Genomic DNA, 18,892 nt, shown 5'->3' with positions numbered 1-18,892 from the left:
TTCTCCTACAGGTTGAAAGTTGGTGTAAGAAGAGCACAACATGCTAAGCAATTCATTACTAGCCCAAAAAATGTTTAAACAGTCTGTGTGTGGTAACAGATAATAGTATGGGAGTAATTCTTAAATTCATAATTGCCTTTATCACTTATAGTATCATGTCATCATAAATTAGAGCAAGACGGTTATGGCCTTTAAGTGACAGGATGTATATCACTATATTTTGACTTTCATCAGAAATACTTTCTGGCATACTTTCTTGCTTCTTTTGTGCTACAGCATGCTATATCAGCTGCTTGTCTTTTCAAAAAAGGAATATCTCACATGCCATGGAATTAAATGAGTCTCTGTGAGGAAGGTCTTTCTCTAGCAAGCAAACCTTTGGTGAAGCAATGTGACTGAATAAAAATAGAAAAATATGAAATGTCAGGAAAAGTTTACATTTAATTTGTAGGGAGCTAGCTATCAGTGCTTTGCAGGGTGAAGAGGGCATGATAATAATAATACTAGTGCATGTAAGAGGGCATTTAAAGCTCACAACTAATTTACAAGGTCCCTTCACCCAAGCTAGTAATATGACCACAGCTAAAGACAAGAGCCACTTTTATTCATATACTAAAGCTGTTTTGTACAACACTAAATCACTTTCATTTAAAGCAGTTTCTGAATTCTGATGATTATTTTCAGCGCAAGGATATTGCCTCTTTGGATGAACATGGAAAAAGCCATCACTATCAATTTTGATCAAGTACTGACTGGAGGCGGTTGTAGACCTGTCAGTTACAGACATCTAAGTGAAAGTATTTCTTCAGCTGAATGTCTGGTAGAAAATTGTCTTATTTGTTACAAAGTAAATATTTTGTTAATTTTGCAGCAGTAGTTTTTTTATTGTGTTTTAGTTTTCTTCCATTTTTCTGTAAGCAGAGCAAAGAGAAGACACATAGAAGCCTCTTTCTCACCTGACTTTTGTTTGCTTTTATAACAGAGAGAGAATGAAGGGTGGGTGTGTGTGTGTAAAATTATGTCCCAATAAGAAATTTATCTGATTTTTATGTATATTCCAGGGCATTTTTTTAGCACTTAATTCTCAGATAGGGAGAAATTCAGTCTGAAAAGGAATTTCATGTCAGGGCACTCTTGACACCATTTTACTTCTTTGAATGGCTTTGTGATTCATATCAAGTATTAGTAATTTCTATGCTAAATCAGAAAAAAAATAAGAGCTTGCTTCTTTTGTTAAAGAAAAGAAAATGAAGACTTTTCCTTTACTTCCTTTGATTACATGGGACTTCGACAGCCTTGCCATTAGCATTAGCATTTCCTTAGTGGCTGATACAAGCTGTTCCAGTTCTTTTGCAGATAGGTTCATTTTAGTTCTGATACTTTGTTGTCATCATGAACATATCTAACTGCAAGAAAGTGGTACTTTTTGGAGTCTCAGGTTTAATATCTTAGCTGTGTAATTGTGGAAGTGTCTGCCTTGGAGATCTTTAATTTTATTAAAAGAGGATATCAATCAGATGAGAGAAATCAGTGGAAACAAAACCAAATTGTATGATTTGCTGTCTCTCTCTACCTTTATATATGTAAGGCACTGTTTTGCTGAAGAAAAATACCTTATAGTCAGGGTAATGGGAAACTGTGCTTGCAGCTATGTCCAGGCAAATGACATCTCGCAGGCACAGGTAGCAGAACTCAGGAAGATTAAATATCAGATTAAGTCCACTGTTGCAGCTTCAATCTATTGATCAAATTTTTTAATACTCCTGTTGCAGACATGTTGAAGACTCATGCTGAGAAAGAATGATATCATCACTACTATTGCTATCTCTGCTCATTGGAATAAAGTTATTATGGATATGCTAATTATGTACTAGTTCTGTACTAAAACAAGAAGTTCATGTGTTGTAAACATGTTCTTATTAACAGCTACTTTGACCTTTCATGAACATACATCAGTAAGAATAGATCACATGAGTGATTGTGTGCCTGAAGGACCTTCTGCCTTTTAAAACTAATACAATTACTAAATCTTTCTGCTTAAGTAATACCTACTAGATTCTATTCCTAATATGAACAGGCATGATAGTTGTATGACTGATTCCCTGGATGCTTATTTCCATGAGTGAAGAATTCTTAACAATCCTTGTGAAAATATGTTTGAAGTTTTACAGAGTTACAGCTACCAAAGTAGTAAAAAAATATTTCATAATCTATTCTTCTTATATACTTGCTGGTAGAAGATTATGATTTATCTTGTAGGAAAAATGAAAGTGAGATGTTCACTGTAGGTCAAATCCAATTACTTAACATCTTTAGAATGAATTTCCAGAAAGATGTAGATGATATTTTCAGGGGGGGGAAAGAGGGATTAGGTTTTTTAAAAGCTGTCATCTGGAGACGCAGATAAGGTATTTTAAACCACAGGCTGTAAGAAGGTGAAGAATTCAAAGAAAAATGTCAGGTATAGTAATTATCTGGGTCATATGCTTGACTTTATAATGATCTTTTAAGCTGAAAGACAGTTAATTATCAATTTCAGCTTCAATGCATCCAATTACCAAAAGGAACTTAGCTGTTTCAGAAAATGTAAGGGGAGGGAGAGGGGGGAAGAATGGGGGTGAGAGAGAATCAAGCCCCAGTCCTAAACAGTTTATGTAATTTAACATTTGTATAGAAAATGTAGATACCATTTCATTAGAAAACACAGTAGTCACAATCATTTATTGTGAAATACTCTGGGGAAGAAGATTGTCAGGACAAAAGCCTTACTGATTCTGCTAAAATTCCATACCCAAGGGTTAGATAAAATCTTTATTAAACAACATGTATGTCAATAGCCTGACCTGCTGGACTTGTGCAGAGCTTTCTCCTGAAATACCTGTGTGAGCATGTGGTCAGAGGGTGACCCCAGCTCTGTCTGTGAGAAATACAGAATCAGCTGTGGTTTAAAGAGGAGAATGGAGAAAAATTTTGTCTTAGATAAGACTCTTGCTAGTGGCTGCACCAGCTCAGCAGTTGAAAATTTGCCTATGAAAGCATGGTGAGTTTCATTTTATAGTTTAAAAATATTTTTTCCAATCAATGCATTGATTAAGTTACCACTTTTACTCTACAACAAATATCAAAAAGGAGTTTCTGGTTCAGTTTGTACTTGTCACAACTTATTGACACTTCTTACAATTACTGTGAGAAGAGTCAAGTTTTACCAGCTTTTAAAGATAATGTTTTCCATGAAGTAGCCTTCAAAAATGAATTGTAAAAAGCCTTATGGTTAGAATGTTCATCCAGGAAGTTGGAGACTCCAGTTCTTGGGCTCCGGAGACTGGGGGAATTCAAACCCACATGCCTATATTCACAAACATATGTTGACTATCAGGTTATAAATTAATGTGGGAGGGGCATGCTGTGAACCTCCAGCTTTGATGGAAAGCAAAATTCTTTTCTCTGCTCTTGTTTAAGGATCTTATGAGACACAATGATTGGATAAAAATACAGCTGAATCAAGATAATCAGGAACCAAAGCTGCAGTTTGAACCAAAACTTCAGCAGCCGTATGTAGGGCAAATCTCCCTACTTGTAATTTCTCTGGTCCAGCAAAAATGGGTTTCACGGCTATGCAATGTCTAACCTCCAAGAGCAGTGATAGAAAATGTCCTTTTCCAGACTAGACTAGAGGCTGGTGCATGGGGATGCTCCTGAAAAGTGGGAGATATGTCACAAATTCCTTTAGGCTGAAGGGCAGCTGCATGCAGGTTTTTATGTATATTTGAGAGTCCCCTTATTTCTTTATCTTTGCTTAGGTAAGTATCACCTCTGGGAAAAAACACTGAACTGAATGAAGCTTAGTCATCTTGCCATGGTCAGATACCTACTTTCTAAGGTAAAATTGCCCATCTGAAATAGGTAATCTGAATCTTCACTTTATTAAGTTGATGACCACATTATATAAATCTGCTGCAGTTGAGAGAACAGTGAAAGGAATCCGATTTCCTTTAAGAAGACATGGCACATGCAAAGGACATAGTTTGCTTATTTTAAGTGTCTGAAGTGATCTGGCAAATGTAAATCTTTGCAATTCTAAGAGATTGAGTAGAAAAATTATTGTGATAGCATTTGACAATTTGTGTTTTGACATTTTTTCTCTTACAAAATATAGGGATTTGTTTTAACTGAGTGCTAATTTGTATACAAATTTGTTTTCACATAGCAACTGTATTAGTAATCATGAAAAGGAGCAGAGTGTACATGGTATGCCCCGGAGTTCAACATGTATCATTGTAGTTGTTTTATTTTTATATTTTTATGATTGTGTTACCGAATGTTGCTTTCAAACAAGTGACTTTGAAAATGAGAATTATCTCCAAGTCTTTGAACAGATACCAAAGTGGATGATTGAATTGCAGAAAAGTGAGGGACAGATGCTTTTATCTGAAACAGATACAAATTCAGAAACTAATTTGGAAGTGATAAAAATTAATTTTCACACTTTAATTAGAATCAGACTCCTGCGTGAAAGAAAGGAAGGCTAGGCAGCTTGTGCTAAAAGCTGATTGAATTTTTTGTCAGGTATGTTGGACTTGGCCGTTTATCCTCTTGAGTCTCTCTGTGCAATATATTACATTCACCCTCTGACTGGTGTTCTTTAAAAGGATCAATGCTATTCCTGTTTTGTCCCTAGAGCCTGAAATTTCATTGATCTTAGGACTTGACATTTCTCATTACCTATTGTAGCTTCCAAGAGGATGGTCACAAGAGGTGTGAGAGTTAACCCTGCTTTTTCTAATGGGAACTGTGCTGACCATTGGAAAATATTGTGTCTATCAGCCCTGCGCTGGGTTTGTTTAGCATTATAATCCTCAGAGGTGCTAAAAATTCATCCACTGCAAGTGAGTGTATTCTGTATATATCTGAAAGGGAGGGTAACTGCTACCAAAAAAGATCTTTGTTAACTTAACCTGCACTTCACCTGCACCTTTTTAAAGTGTGTCATGAAGTATACTATTATGTGTTCCTTTTGCATAAGATTTTTAAACAATTTTAAATTATGAATGTCATTGGTTTCATGAGTTTATATCTTGAAGGAATAGTTATTCTGAACTCAGAATATTCACTTATTCTTTTATATCCCTCTACATTTTAATCTGCCCTAGTTTGACTTTGAAAGGGCATCAGTTTCAAAATAGCCACCCATGTGTTCTTGTATTAAATGGACTGGATGGCTGTTTGAAGGACCTGTGCAAAGCACATTGTCACACATGCAATCTGCGTTGGCTGTTAAAGAGTTATTATGGTACTTTTATGTTTGTACAATTTAGGTATTAATTTTTAAAACTAAAGGTAAATGAGCCAATAATACACCTGAACTAATGCAGTTATTTTACCAACAGATGTGTGCTCCAATGCTTTGCAGGGGCTGTACAGTGCAGGGTGGTTCAGCAACTTGCCAAAGTCCCAAGCAATTTAGTGGAAGAAATAGGAAGAGAAGCTGCAAATCCTTACTCTCCTCTCATCCACTGTATTTTTTCCTTTTAAGGCCTGGATAGGTGCAAGGTACCTGAAATTCCACTCACCTGGGTGAATTGTGTGTAGATACATGCAATGCTGCTCACATTCTTCAGCAAATAAACCAGTTCTGCCAGAGCTGGGAATATTTTGAATATATGACTATATTTTGGTCAGAAATCTTTCTTTTACAACCATTGCTCTCTGAAGTGGACATTGTTATTTGGATATTTTCTACTTTGAAATATTCCTATTTATTGCCCATAGACTTATATATTCGCCAAACTAAAGGATTTGGGTTTTTTTTTCTGAAAGTAGAAGTTCAAGAAGGCTGTTACATCTTCTTTTCCATGAAAGCCGTAGTGTTTTCTAAGATTTTTTTTTTTCCTGATGAATATCCCCTCAAAAGTGTTAATAGTAAAGTAAATAGTAAAATAAACTATTTTCAACAGATAATTTAGCTATAGCATTGTACTTGCTTCTGTCAAAGTCAGGGATGAAATAGAGGCTGAAATTTGCCTCATGCTCTTATGTTTCTTTACACAGAAAACTCCTAGATGTGTGTCCATAGCAATCTGTACATAATTCTTGGAAAAGAGCAGTATGAGAGAAATGGTAACAGTCTGTTCTTTTTTTCTTTTATTTTCATTACAATGCAAGAGTACCATTTGTTCCAGAAGAACCTTACAATAGAATTAAGCGTTAAATTTTTCAGAGAGAAAGGAAGATGTATTGTGTTTTAGACTTTGTAGAAAAGCTTATTTGTTTTGAAATACAATGAAGATTTTTGTTTTTTTCTATCTGCCCTCTAGTAATTCGGTTCAAAGGTGCTCCTTTGGGGAAATTACAGGGAATTTACAGTGATGGTATCTCAGTCTTTAGGTAGGATATTTTCACCTGATATTTTCTCAGAGCTTCAGCCTCTGACCTCTGGCTGCATCTATCAGTGGTGATGTGACAGTGACAGAATATTTTGCTAGATTTCAAATGATTCCTGGAGTTCACAGCTTCTGTCCATATCAATAAAATATAATATGACTGACGTTCTCTTCCCCATGCCACAGCTTTTCCTGTAGAAAGTATCACTGAATAATTTTTTCGCAGAGCCCTAAGAGGAAAAATCCCATTTTCAGTTACTGTTAGACTGTTAATGATATGCCATTATTAATTTGTATTTACTGAGTAATAGGACTCAAAGAGCTGTAATTCAGAGCAGTTGTTTTTTAAAAGCAGTTTCTCATAAGCAGTTGTTTCTGATAAAAATCAAGAAGTCAATTAAATATTTTCATTTTCAATATTCAGGCATTTTACAGTTTCATGATATTAAAGTCTTTTCCTAGGAAACACTAAGGAAAATGCCCTTTTGGAAATTGCATTATTTCTTTACCCTTAAAAAATTTCTAACCATCTAATAATTTCAGTCTCTCACCCTTGCAGTCTGATGATGCTGCTGTATGTACCTCTATAATCAGAGCTTAAGCCAAGATGACTGTTAAGCATAATTTTCTTTTTCCCAGGAGGACATACAGAAGGAAAAAGAAAGGTGGAAAGTTCTGTATTTAATTTAATTCCTTTCCCCCCCCCCCACTCTTTTGTTATACACTTGGAGAAAAAAAAATCAAAAGGAGATGGGATTCTGAACATCAACACTGATGGAGAAGTTATAAAAATCTAAATCTCAAAATATAGGTTATCTTTGATGAGTTGCATTTTCTGTTTCTTCCAACTAGAATGTTTCCCCAGCCGTAAAACCCAGTTTTCTGTTCACATCTTCAGTTTCCAGACCAGAATAATTTTTTTCTTGCAGGCTGAGATAAAGATTGGGAAACTAGCATTTACTGGGGTAGCTATTTTCATAAATGATAGGAAAGTGTTAGCGTGTCTGTGCTATGCAACAATAAAAACAGGTAGCTTGAGCCACCCTGTACTATTGCATCCAAAACTGGAACCTTTAAATCCATGGTTGATAGTTCTCAGCTGGTTCAGAAAGATGGTAAAATACATGGAATTCTTATTAAAATTTTGATGAGGGGAGATGTTATGGTTTGGCAAGAAATACTTAAGACAGAACTGGAGCAAGACAGGCAGAGAAATGTGTTGCTGCAATGACTAAAAAATGGCAAGCCTGCCACTTCAAAGGAGTTTGGTTTGTTTAACAGAGGAAGAAAGAAAGACGGAGAGGGCTGATTTGTTCTGTAAGTACAATAGAAGGGGAAAACACAAGGGAGGGGGAAGACCTAATGCTAAAGGGCAATGCTGACACACGAAGAAATAGATACAAGTTAGACAGAAATTAAATTCATACTGAAAATCAGAATATTTCTCTCCTTTAGAGTAGGAAAGGTCTAGAACATCCTTCGAAGTTGTATACCTAGGTAGACATTTCATGAATTTATTAACAAATTTATGTGATGCGAGTGTCTGCAATAAAAAAGACTAAATTCATAGAACCACAGAAGTCTATCCAAGCCTCCTTTCCTAATGCATGTCTTTCAGAAACCTATGCGATATTGCTTAACAGCTAGGGTAGTTCCTTTTTTAGTTTGTTTTGATGTTTAACTGGTTTTCCAGTTAGGAAACTGCATTTTTATCACAGGGTTGAAATGTGTGCAGCCATTCACCCATTGGACCTCACTGTGCCAGTAGCTGCAAGATAAATTTCTGTGTTATTTGACATCTTTTACGCTTGTGACTCCCAGCTGCACTGGTCAAGTCATTGCTTTGCTTTCTGTGTAGTGAAGAAAGAAAACACTTTAAACACTGTGCAGTCTCCTGTCTTATTATCTGTATCAGTTGTGTGACCTTCCTTTAAACTAATTTCTATAAATGTGGGTACACGACTTTATTCTTTCTGGTCTATGGTGACAGGATGGTTCTCAACATCTATTTGCTATTTTAGGATATTGCATTGAAAGTTAATGTGGAGGAAGTTTTCCTTTCTAGCTCCAAAAATCCTTCTCTGTCTCACTGTCTTCCTGAAGAGAATGTACTCTCCAGTGAGCAGAGCTTGTGCTTGGGCAGGAGCATCAACCTTCCACCTGGCCATATTCAAAATAAATAAAATAAAACACATTTTTCTACCTTTAATTAGGCAGTGCAAAGAATGTTGTCTCTTCATTTTACAGTTGCCTATGAATCTTTGTTTCAGTTTTATATGCAACCATATCTTATCAGCAAGGATTTTATATTATACTGTATTTATCTTATTTGTTAGTATTTGATCAAGAATCAATTCCCAGCTGCTAACTGGACATCCTACTTTCCAATATCCTAATATGCAGCTAATAATAGATACTTTTCTGTGGTTAAAAAATTTTAAGATCTGTCATTGAACCAGCTTCTGTGCTATCCATGTTGTTGTCCACAGTCAATTTCATATCAAATGGGTTTACATCAAAACATTGTTCTACTAACACAAATACGTTGAAAAAAAATACATGGAAGCCGTTTTAACATAGACATCTTTATCAACTCTACTTGTCATCCTGTCAAAAACAGATAAGAAGCTTGCTTGACAAGACTCTCATTGCAGCTTCCAATTCTTTGTTGACAAAACTGTAGATTAACCATTTTGTTGTTTTGCATAGGATTAATGTTACAGTAATTCATCTGTAGTTCCCTAGGTCATTTCTTTTATCTTTTTAAAGTATTTGAACTACCCTGGCAGGGCTCCAGTCCTTTGGGGTTTCCCAGTTTTCTATATTTCATCATAACCAGATGAAATCTCTGATATCTACCAAGTTGCTAATTTTTTGTTACTGATTAACTTTGACTGGCAAAGCAATATCAAATACTAAGCAATTCCTTAACTGCATATAGGAATTCCACTTTTAAGATGTCAGCATCTGTTATTATTAGAAACAACAGAAATGTTGCTATTTGTCATATAAATACCCCATCAATGCCCAATTGCCTGAACTCAAAGTAAAATACATTTCACTCCTGAATATGAAAAATAAATATTTAGGGAGTAGTTTATCTTTTTAATACCTTAAGTGTGATAAAAATGGCATAGGTATCCATAGTGATACATGTAAAATGACATATACCCATAACCACTTTTAGGTATAATTTTAATCTGTAAGCATTCAATGTGTTCTCTGAATCAATAATGTTTATCCAGCAGTAGTATCTTTCTACTACAGTGCTGTTCCTCTCTTCTTTTCCCACCCCCAGTTTCATGAAACACATTATGATTCTTAATACACGTCCTTAACTCATCCTACTCTTTAGATTCCTAGCAGAAGTCTGAAGACATATATTTGACAGCAGAGCTGTACACTACAGCTTCTTTTAATACCACCACACTTTGTGCTCTTTATCTGAAATATGCATTTACACATTATTTTTAGGCCATAAACCAGCTATGTATTGTTATTATTTGGGTATTATACGTATGTAATTTCTAAACCAGAACATTTCTCTTAATGTATTGGGAAGCTGTGCTTATGAAACTTTATGTTATCTGAATGTATTTTGTTCAGAAACCTAAGTATGAGATATTTAAGCCCACCGTAGCTCCCTGGTACTTACTGACTTAAGGAAAATTACGGCAAAGGTCTTTTGTGGATAAAACAGGTCTGGTTTGTCATTCCTCTGTTGTTTCCTATTTTTGTTTTTTTCTTGTGTGTTTCTTGGTTTGTTTTGTTTTGTTTTTTAACAGGTGATTATCCAGCTCCTCGTGCTGTTCTAACTGGTCATGACCATGAAGTTGTCTGCGTGTCGGTCTGTGCAGAGCTGGGACTTGTTATCAGTGGTGCTAAAGGTCAGAAATGTTTTTATGATTTAAGTCTTAAAATTTTTAGAGCCTTTTTTGTGGTACTTCTTAGTATTCCCTCAAGCCACATATACTTTATTCAAAGTCTCCTCTGCTAAGGTGTGTTGTATTTCTGGGGGAATCTACAGCAACTTTGAATGTTATTGCTTACTGTCCAGACTTACCAGGTTTGGACACAAATTAAGTTCCTTCCAACTATCAGCCTGTGCTACTATTCCCCTCAGATCTGGAAAAGTAGTCAATATAAATTTATATAAGAATTCATAATGACATCCATTGATTTGGAAAAAAAAAGCCTTTTGATAGAGACCTATATGTAGGGAAACGCCAGCTCCAAATTCCTGCCCTGATCTTAATAGAATGGCAGTTTGTAGGACTGACCTCAGTCTCCTTGACAAGGGAAACAGGGTTAATTTGCTTGGGTTTTGATCTGTGGACAGCACTTCATCCAGTAGGGCTTTTTGTGGTGGATTCAAAATAGTAAGAAATCTGCAGGTTCTGTTAAACTTTCTTACTGTCTATTCATACTTTTCCCCTGATACCTATCAATGGAGTCCAGCATATCCAACAACTGCTAATACAAATGTTCAAAACGCCTTTCCATAACTGCAGCATTCTTCTGTATAGCAGTTAATCATCATAAATGAAGCACCTGCCTCAATGAGTGCTTGCTTATCTTTCGTTATTCTGTTTCTCCTTCATTTGTTCTATTTTCCTTGTGCCCACTTTCTTCTTTTCTGCTTAATTCCGTGTGCACTTTTCTTCTCCCACTGCCCTCTCTCAGCTTTTTTTCTTAATTTGGCAAACTTCATGTCTTTTTTTTTTCCCTTCCTGTTTGCCTCTCCCTTCTCTCTTCCTTTCTTTTGTGCTACATTATCTCTTCTCCCTTCTTTACATTTCCTTTCTTTACATTACTTTTGTCCTCCCTTAAGGTTCTTCTTCATTATATATCTTCCTATCTCATTTCCACTCCACTCGTACATCCACATCCAGCTACTTGCTTTCTCTGTCTACAGTGATGCCAGTTTTATTCATTCCCATGGATATCTTTGTACTCCTTTTTGAATAGTTTTCTGCTTCTAAGGCTAAGATGGATGTGATGCTTCTTCTGCCTGGTTTTGCTCACAGGCTGAGCTCCTGGGTTATCATCTTTTATACTGCCTCAGAGCTCAACGTTTATTTTCAAAGCTGAGTGTGAAAATATTGAGTAAAGGCATTTTTAACAAGAAATCCTAATGGGTCATTAACTTTTGTAATGACATACTACATAACAGTCATAGGCAAAGTCAAGTAATTAATGAAAAAAATGTACAGTGATACTGAACCTAAAGTTTTTTTTTCTTGAAGTACTGCTATCTCTCATCTCTTAAGGCACCTTTATATACTCTTACTGCTGGAATCTGTATTCTGTTATCTTCTGCTTCATTAAGTGTGTAATGTTTTGGTAATTTATGTAATTTTAGAGGTAAAGGCTGCTGGAGGACCAAATTACATCAAATCCATAATATGTTTGTGATTGATCAAGTGAAATGGAGGCCCTGCCTGTCCTTTGAGTTACTCATGTTCTTCATCTTCAAACTCTAGTGCATATATAAACACAGAGTGAAAATCCCTTTTTTATTGCTGGTTTCCAGCAGATGCCTGCTTTGAGGCTTCAGTTTCTGCCCTTTCCAGTCCCTTTCCAGTTTCTCAGATTGCATTTTGTAGCATTGCTGGTTGCTTTGCTGTCCTTCCTCAGTGCTGCTGTGCTCCCTCATGGGAGGCTGTCTCACTGAAGCTTGCTGCACACTGTGATAACATGCTTCAGAATCTGCAGAGGCAGAGAAACCACACATATAAGACTCCTCTGAGAAAACTCCTGTGCATCAGGTTGATGCTTGCACGTTCTTATCCAATAACCCCAAAAAAGAGCAGTCAGTCAGTATGTCTTCACAGAGCATAGTAAATCGTATTTTCTTTATGCCTTTTCGTGCCCATGACCACTTAGCTATGCAGGTATTACATTTTTCTTTTGAAAAATCTAACATGGTAATTATCCTAATGGCCGAAGCATCACTTGTAACATTTTAGCACTTCACTATTTTCAAAGCTGAAACTCAGCTTTTTGAGAAAATAAATTAATTCCATTGCAGTCATATCCCATGGGCCCAGACAGACTTGAGGTCTCTCTGCATCAGCCTTTATGCAAACACAGATAAAAACCTGAACCAGAAGGGCTTACACACGAATCCACTGATGCTGTGATTCATTCTACTTGGGCAAACCCAGCTGCTGTGTGAATTTCAGAGAAGTTAGAAAGGCTTAACGTGAGGTGGCTGAGTCTACCACTATGAATTTACTTTCAGGGTCATGAGCCAGTTGTATAAGGAAGAGATTACTGTGCTGTCCAGGAGTGTCTTATGATTTGTAAAAACAAACATGTAGTGTTTACCACGACTCTTTACATTTATCACAGAAGAGACTCTTTTTTCTTAGTAGGAATACAGATCTCACTTTCAAAAGAGCTTTTTCATAGATCTTGAAATGGAAATAGCCTAGTTTTGCATCTTAAAATGTATATTTTAATTGTCACAGTTTTTTTTTTTCTCTCATCAGAAGTAATAAAAAGACGTTAAAATCTCACATGAAAATCTCTTTGGAGTAGTGCACTTATAGTGTGATCTCCTAAAAGCTCTTATAGTCTTATAGCTCTTATAGGGTACAAACTGGAACACAAGAGGTTCCACTTAAACTTGAGAAGAAACTTCTTCTCAGTGAGGGTGACGGAACACTGGAACAGGCTGCCCAGGGAGGTTGTGGAGTCTCCTTCCCTGGAGACATTCAAAACCCGCCTGGACGCATTCCTGTGTAACATTATCTAGGTGTTCCTGCTCCGGCAGGGGGATTGGACTAGATGATCTTTCGAGGTCCCTTCCAATCTCTAACATACTGTGATACTGTGATAGTCCAAATATCATACTAACTCTTGGCTGTCAGATGACTCCCATTGTTAAAACAATTCAGGACTGAAATCTATGCATATAGTGTATCACTGGGGGAGAGGACCTACAGGAACTGCCATTGGCTATAGGAGAAATATGCAGTGATACAATTATATGCCCTCTGGGATTTGCTCCTACTAGTCACTGGTAGGGCCCCATCTGTTTAATGTGAATGGGCAGACTAAAGAGAGTTCGTGTTGGAGGAAAACAGTAAGATGGAGGCTTCTAAATGCCTGGAAAGGGAAAGAATATTTTAGAAGATAGATTAATGAAAACTTCTACCAGTTTGAGTAAATAATAAATTACACCTTTTAGGAATGTTGTATCTATTTTCTTAATATGCTAGCTTGTGCATTTCCTTATCTGTTGCCTATTTTAAATTCTTTCAGCAAACATTGCATCTAATATGTTATATTGCATCTAATGTGATATAAATGCGTATTATGCATTGCCTTTGTGCACAGCATATACAGTTCGTATAAGCAGGAAATGTATGCTATGTCTTCATATACAGAAGGTCCTTGTCTGGTACACACAATTACTGGAGATTTGCTGAGAGCTCTGGAAGGAACAGAAAACTGCTTGTATCCTCGCTTAATTTCAGTATCTAGTGAAGGTCACTGCATCATCTACTATGAACGAGGACGGTTCAGCAATTTCAGCATTAATGGCAAACTCTTAGCTCAGATGGAGATCAATGATTCAACCAGGGTAAATCTTAATGCAAATAAGCATTTGTTGTGTCTCACCTTTATTTCTCAAAATAAATTGAATTTATGTGCCATGTGATTTAAAGGAAATCACATATGCAGAATTACCACCTCCTGTTGTCCTGTTCAAACACAGATCCTTTCATTTCCATCTCCAAATGCAAAAATGCACTTGAACTTTTCCAGAGTAAATAAGAATAAATTGTTCATGGTCCCACATGATTCCTGGAATTTTTGTTTGCAATTAAATTTCAGTGGGAAATACATCTTTGAAACAAAATGCTTTGAAAAGTGTCCATTCTTCATTTATTAGCCAAGACATGAATTTGTGCCTCCAGGGCTCTGCTATGTCACTGGCACTTGCAGTAGCATTAGGAATGCAGATCACTGTTCTGCTTTAGGTGTTAGTGATGGCACTGAGTATTGTAGCACAAACATTGAAATGTTATATGCGGAACTCAAGTCTTGGCAGATTCAGTTAAAGACCTTTTGGTTTATAATGACGCAGTTGTTTCACTTTCTGGTTGGGGAGAAAGAGGAGTGGGAGCCTTTTTCTTCAAATTTAAAGTGGGCACAGCAAACTAGATGCTTATAAGTTGATTAATTTTTTGTAATATTGACCTGTTTCCATAAAAGTTAACTGTGTGATTGGGTTTGCCTCTTTTTCCTGAAGGCCATCCTCCTGAGTAGTGATGGGCAGAACTTGGTGACAGGGGGAGACAACGGTGTAGTGGAAGTATGGCAGGCCTGCGACTTCAAGCAGCTCTATATTTACCCTGGCTGTGATGCTGGCATAAGAGCTATGGACCTCTCTCATGATCAGAGGTGAGTTTGTTGTAAATATTTGTATGTACATGGTAAAATTTTACAAATTATACATCTCCATAAACTTTAAGGTATAAATTTATGGTATGCAGTCATTAACAGGTCCAAAACCATTGCCCTAGTTATTATCTTCTTGATTTTTCTGACTGCATTTTTTCCCTGAGTTTCATAGCATAAACACTTAACATTAAGACGAGGTCTTATATCATTGAAGTCAGTAAGCCAGGAACTCAGCTAGCAAAATATGAGTGAAATTACATTAACTTAAGAACACAGGAATAGTCAGACTGGATTAGAGTGCAAAAGTGCCTATTAACCAATGCCTTAATCAATTATATAAGTCTGTGGTGCATTTTTGATTTTCAGCTATGCAGAGCTTGAGAATTTCACTGGGTTGCATCTAGACTATAAGTATACAATATTATCAGTGGATCTGTCCACCAGGAGTGAATGTAGTCCTTTCCTTTGACCTTCTTGAGCAAGGAGGATGCAGCCTAGATTTTTTATGTCACTACTATGTCACTAAAATGCAAACTGTAAATATAAAAGATATATGAAACTGGTCCCTCAGTCTTTTAATGTAATCTGATTATAATGTAAGTCTATATGTTGCATTTATGCAGGGTTGTGAGTGGATTTGCTGTTTGCATCATGCATCAATCTTGTATTTCTTACTTATATACAAATGACATGCAGAGAATTCACAGCATATTAGAAACATCATACAGCATTCATTTCAGTTTATTTTTCTTACATGTTTCAGCATTCCTGTGCTATGTGCCCATTTTGTAAAGCAACGAAATCACCTATAAATAAAATATGTACCTAATTTACTCATGTACGAGTAAATGACTTGCTGCAAGGCAGTTCTGCAAAAAAGGGCCTGGGGGTCCTGGTGGACAAAGTTAGCCATGAGCCAGCAGCAGTGTGCCCTTGTGGCCAAGAAGGCCAATGGTATCTTGGGGTGCATTAGGAAGAGTGTGGCCAGCAGGTGGAGGGAGATTGTCTTCTTCTACCCCGCTCTGGTGATACCACATCTAGACTACTGTGCCCAGCTCTAGGCTCCCCAGTTTGAGAAAGACAAGGAACTACTGAAGAGGGTCAGCAGGTGGCTATGAAGATGATTAGGGGACTGGAGCAACTCTTTTATGAAGAAAAGCTGAGAGAGCTGGGCCTGTTTAGCTTGGAGAAGAGAGGACTGAGAGGGTATCTTTTCAATGCATACAAATATCTTAAGGGTGGGTGTCAAGAGGATGAGGCCAGTCTCTTTTCAGTGGTACCCAGCCACAGGATAAAGGGCAATGGACACAAGCTGAAACACAGGGAGTCCCATCTCAATATGAGTAAAAATTTTTACTTTGTGAGGGTGACAGAGCTCTGGAACAGGCTGCCAGGAGGTTGTGGAGTCTTGTTCTCTGGAGATACTCAAAACTGACCTGGATGTGATCCTGTATAACCTGCTCTAGGTGAACCTGCTTTAGCTGGGGGTTGGACTAGATGATCTTCAGCCATCCCTTCCAACCCCAACCATTCTGTGATCTCCCTTGACCATACTGGGAATGTAGAAATTTGGCATATATGTCAACATCCAAATGTAGTGTCTCCACTGCAAACTCAATCCCACCCATGAACTTAATCTTCAAACAGTGTTGCAACTTTTCGCCTTGTTCTTCTAGCTTTTTTGCTGTTTATGCTAAGCCATTGCTTGAGAAGGTAAAAAAGTATTAACAGGACCATTGTTTCCATCTTTTTCAGAACTCTGATTACTGGCATGGCTTCTGGCAGCATCGTAGCTTTTAATATAGATTTTAACCGGTGGCATTATGAACATCAGAACAGATACTGAGGCGGAATGAAGAACTGAAAGCCCAGGTAAAGCTGAGAGCACAAGTGCTGCAATGAAAGGGGTAGTCTCTGGTGGAAAAACACGTCTGCATTGATCTCCGTTGTACATTCCATTACACCCAGCAATAGCTGTACATTGTAGTCAGCAACCATTTTACTTTGTGTGTTTTTTCACAACTGAACACCAGCTGCTGAAAAGCAAGCTTGTATCATGTAAATTATATGAATTAGGAGATGTTTTGGTAATTATTTCATATATCTTTGTTTATTGAGAAAAGGTAGTAGGATGCGCCACAAGAGACTTTTGAAAATTCTGGGGAACCTTGATTCCAGTTATTTCAATGTTTAGGCTTTGAACCTAACATGCATCCCATCTCCAGCCTCTTTTCAAGCTGAGATAAAAAAATACGTTTGATACTTTGTACATCAGATGCACATCTTAACTTTAAAGGGATACTTTTGTAAAAGTAAAACCTTGTATAAAGAACAAAACTGTTTCTTAATTTTATTGTGGAGTTACAACTTGCATGTACTTTAAACCTGATGTCTTGAAGGAACAGGTGCATTCACACAAATGGAACTGGAGATCTCCTAAGGGTACAGCTTGTGTTAAAGGGTTGAATTTGGGCGCAAACAGTAATTTGACATTTCCACCAACAGTTGTTTTTTTTTGTTTTTTTTACTTTTCGAATCTAAACTTTACCCCTCTTAAGTGGAGTTCTGCTCATGAATCATTTGGATAAAAAGCCATCATTTACCAAATTTATACTTTACACAATAGAAATTAAATTCCTCCCTTTAAAATTCAAAGACTAGACAGGGAGCAAAGAGGGAAGTTCAGTTTAATGTTTTGCAATACTTGATGACTCCCAATACAGGCAAAGTACTATACTTCTGGATTAGTAACAAATCTTGGGCAAGAGAGCCCCCGTGATTTTTTTCCCTTATTTTTGCTCTGAGCAGCTTGGTTTGTTTTGACAGCCTTAGCTTGATTGTAAAGGTGACTGAGGTTATTCTTTTCAGTGCTTCTGAAAATCTCACCTGAAGCTACTCAGACTAAGGCACTTCATGTTCTACAATACCATAATGATAACTATTGAAATAATTTTCTGCACATTGTACTGATCAAATTACACACCCAGGGGTACATACACTTTAATTCATGTTTCTTCTTTGTATATTTGGTGACTGTATTGTCATAGATGTACATATTGTGTCGGTAGGGCTATGAGGCATGTAACAGGAATGTAATTTTCTCAGAATTTACACTCACTTGCAGTCATTTATTTAAAAAGATAATGGATTCTTTGTATTGGCACTTTGCACCAAAACATATCATTATTTATTGATGTGATTACTTATTTGTTATCCACCTTGTATTAGTAAGTTTAGCACTGAATTTCCTTCTTCATTGTTGTTTGTATTTATCAGATTCTGAAATCATGGGGATCAGTGTAATGATTTAAGTTATTCATCACCCGTCTGTAAGCAATATCTTGAGTTTGTAGCTTAGAATCGGGAGACTATTGAACATCTGGAAGACAAGTTCATTTCATCTTAAGATCATGGTGAAATATTTTGGATATATAAATTCCTTAAGCTATTGTAACCATGTTTTATTGCAAAGATGTAAAATATGCCAGATGTGTGTGAATTGGAAATCAAAAAGAAAAATAAAATATGCAAAGAATTCAGTAATTGTTTCTCATTTCAATGAAATTTTTGTCAGAACATTGACGTTGCCATTAGAAGCAAACAATTGTTTTAAGAAATCCTCTCTTATATTATATGTATATGCCAAGAATTATGCATGCCTGGGTGGTTGTATTTCCTGGGGTCTCAGGAAATAAAACAGAGGCTACAGAGTGTGTTTTGCAACAAGTTTGATTGTCAGTACATGAAGAGAAGCTACTAAAAATACTTTGATCAGCAGAAGTGAAGAATCAAAGCCTTTAAGGGATATTGTGGATCCTTGTGAGCAAGCAATAACCTTGTATAATAGACCTCTCAGAAAGCAAAGGTCTGATGAAAGCCATTTTGGGTATCTCTCAATGTCTAATAAAAAATTAACTTGGGGCATTGAAAGTTAGATATCCACACTCCCTGCATAGCAGAATAAAACAGGTGAGATAAATTGTTTTCTGGGAATGCTGAGGTCCCTAAAAATGTTAAAGCAAGTAAGTGGAGATAGATATGTAAATGTCACGTCTAATTTAAGGTAGTAGTGGTAAGCAAAATGCATTCGTTATGAT

The 18,892-nt window shown here is 36.6% G+C and overlaps 1 protein-coding gene across 8 annotated transcripts in view; it reads left to right on the top strand.

Moving 5' to 3' along the window:
• The window catches only part of NBEA (neurobeachin), a 506,232-nt gene extending 487,898 nt beyond the window's left edge, over window positions 1–18,334 (top strand). For all 8 annotated transcript variants that reach the window (XM_061457520.1, XM_061457513.1, XM_061457519.1 and 5 more), the window contains 4 exons: window positions 10,166–10,267; window positions 13,775–13,971; window positions 14,644–14,795; window positions 16,551–18,334. In XM_061457520.1, coding sequence (XP_061313504.1) covers window positions 10,166–10,267; window positions 13,775–13,971; window positions 14,644–14,795; window positions 16,551–16,641 — 542 coding nt within the window. In that variant the 3' untranslated portion in view covers window positions 16,642–18,334. The remainder of the gene's footprint in view (window positions 1–10,165; window positions 10,268–13,774; window positions 13,972–14,643; window positions 14,796–16,550) is intronic.
• The last annotated feature ends 558 nt before the right edge of the window (window positions 18,335–18,892 follow it).

Source organism: Pezoporus flaviventris, unplaced genomic scaffold (assembly GCF_033815535.1).
Source record: "Pezoporus flaviventris isolate CSIRO_AGI_PZ_B2104156 unplaced genomic scaffold, CSIRO_AGI_Pfla_v1 ptg000025l, whole genome shotgun sequence".
NCBI classification, from domain to species: Eukaryota; Metazoa; Chordata; class Aves; order Psittaciformes; family Psittacidae; genus Pezoporus; species Pezoporus flaviventris.
The sequence above is the reverse complement of the archived record's forward strand: the minus strand, read 5'-3'. Positions and strand labels throughout refer to the sequence as shown.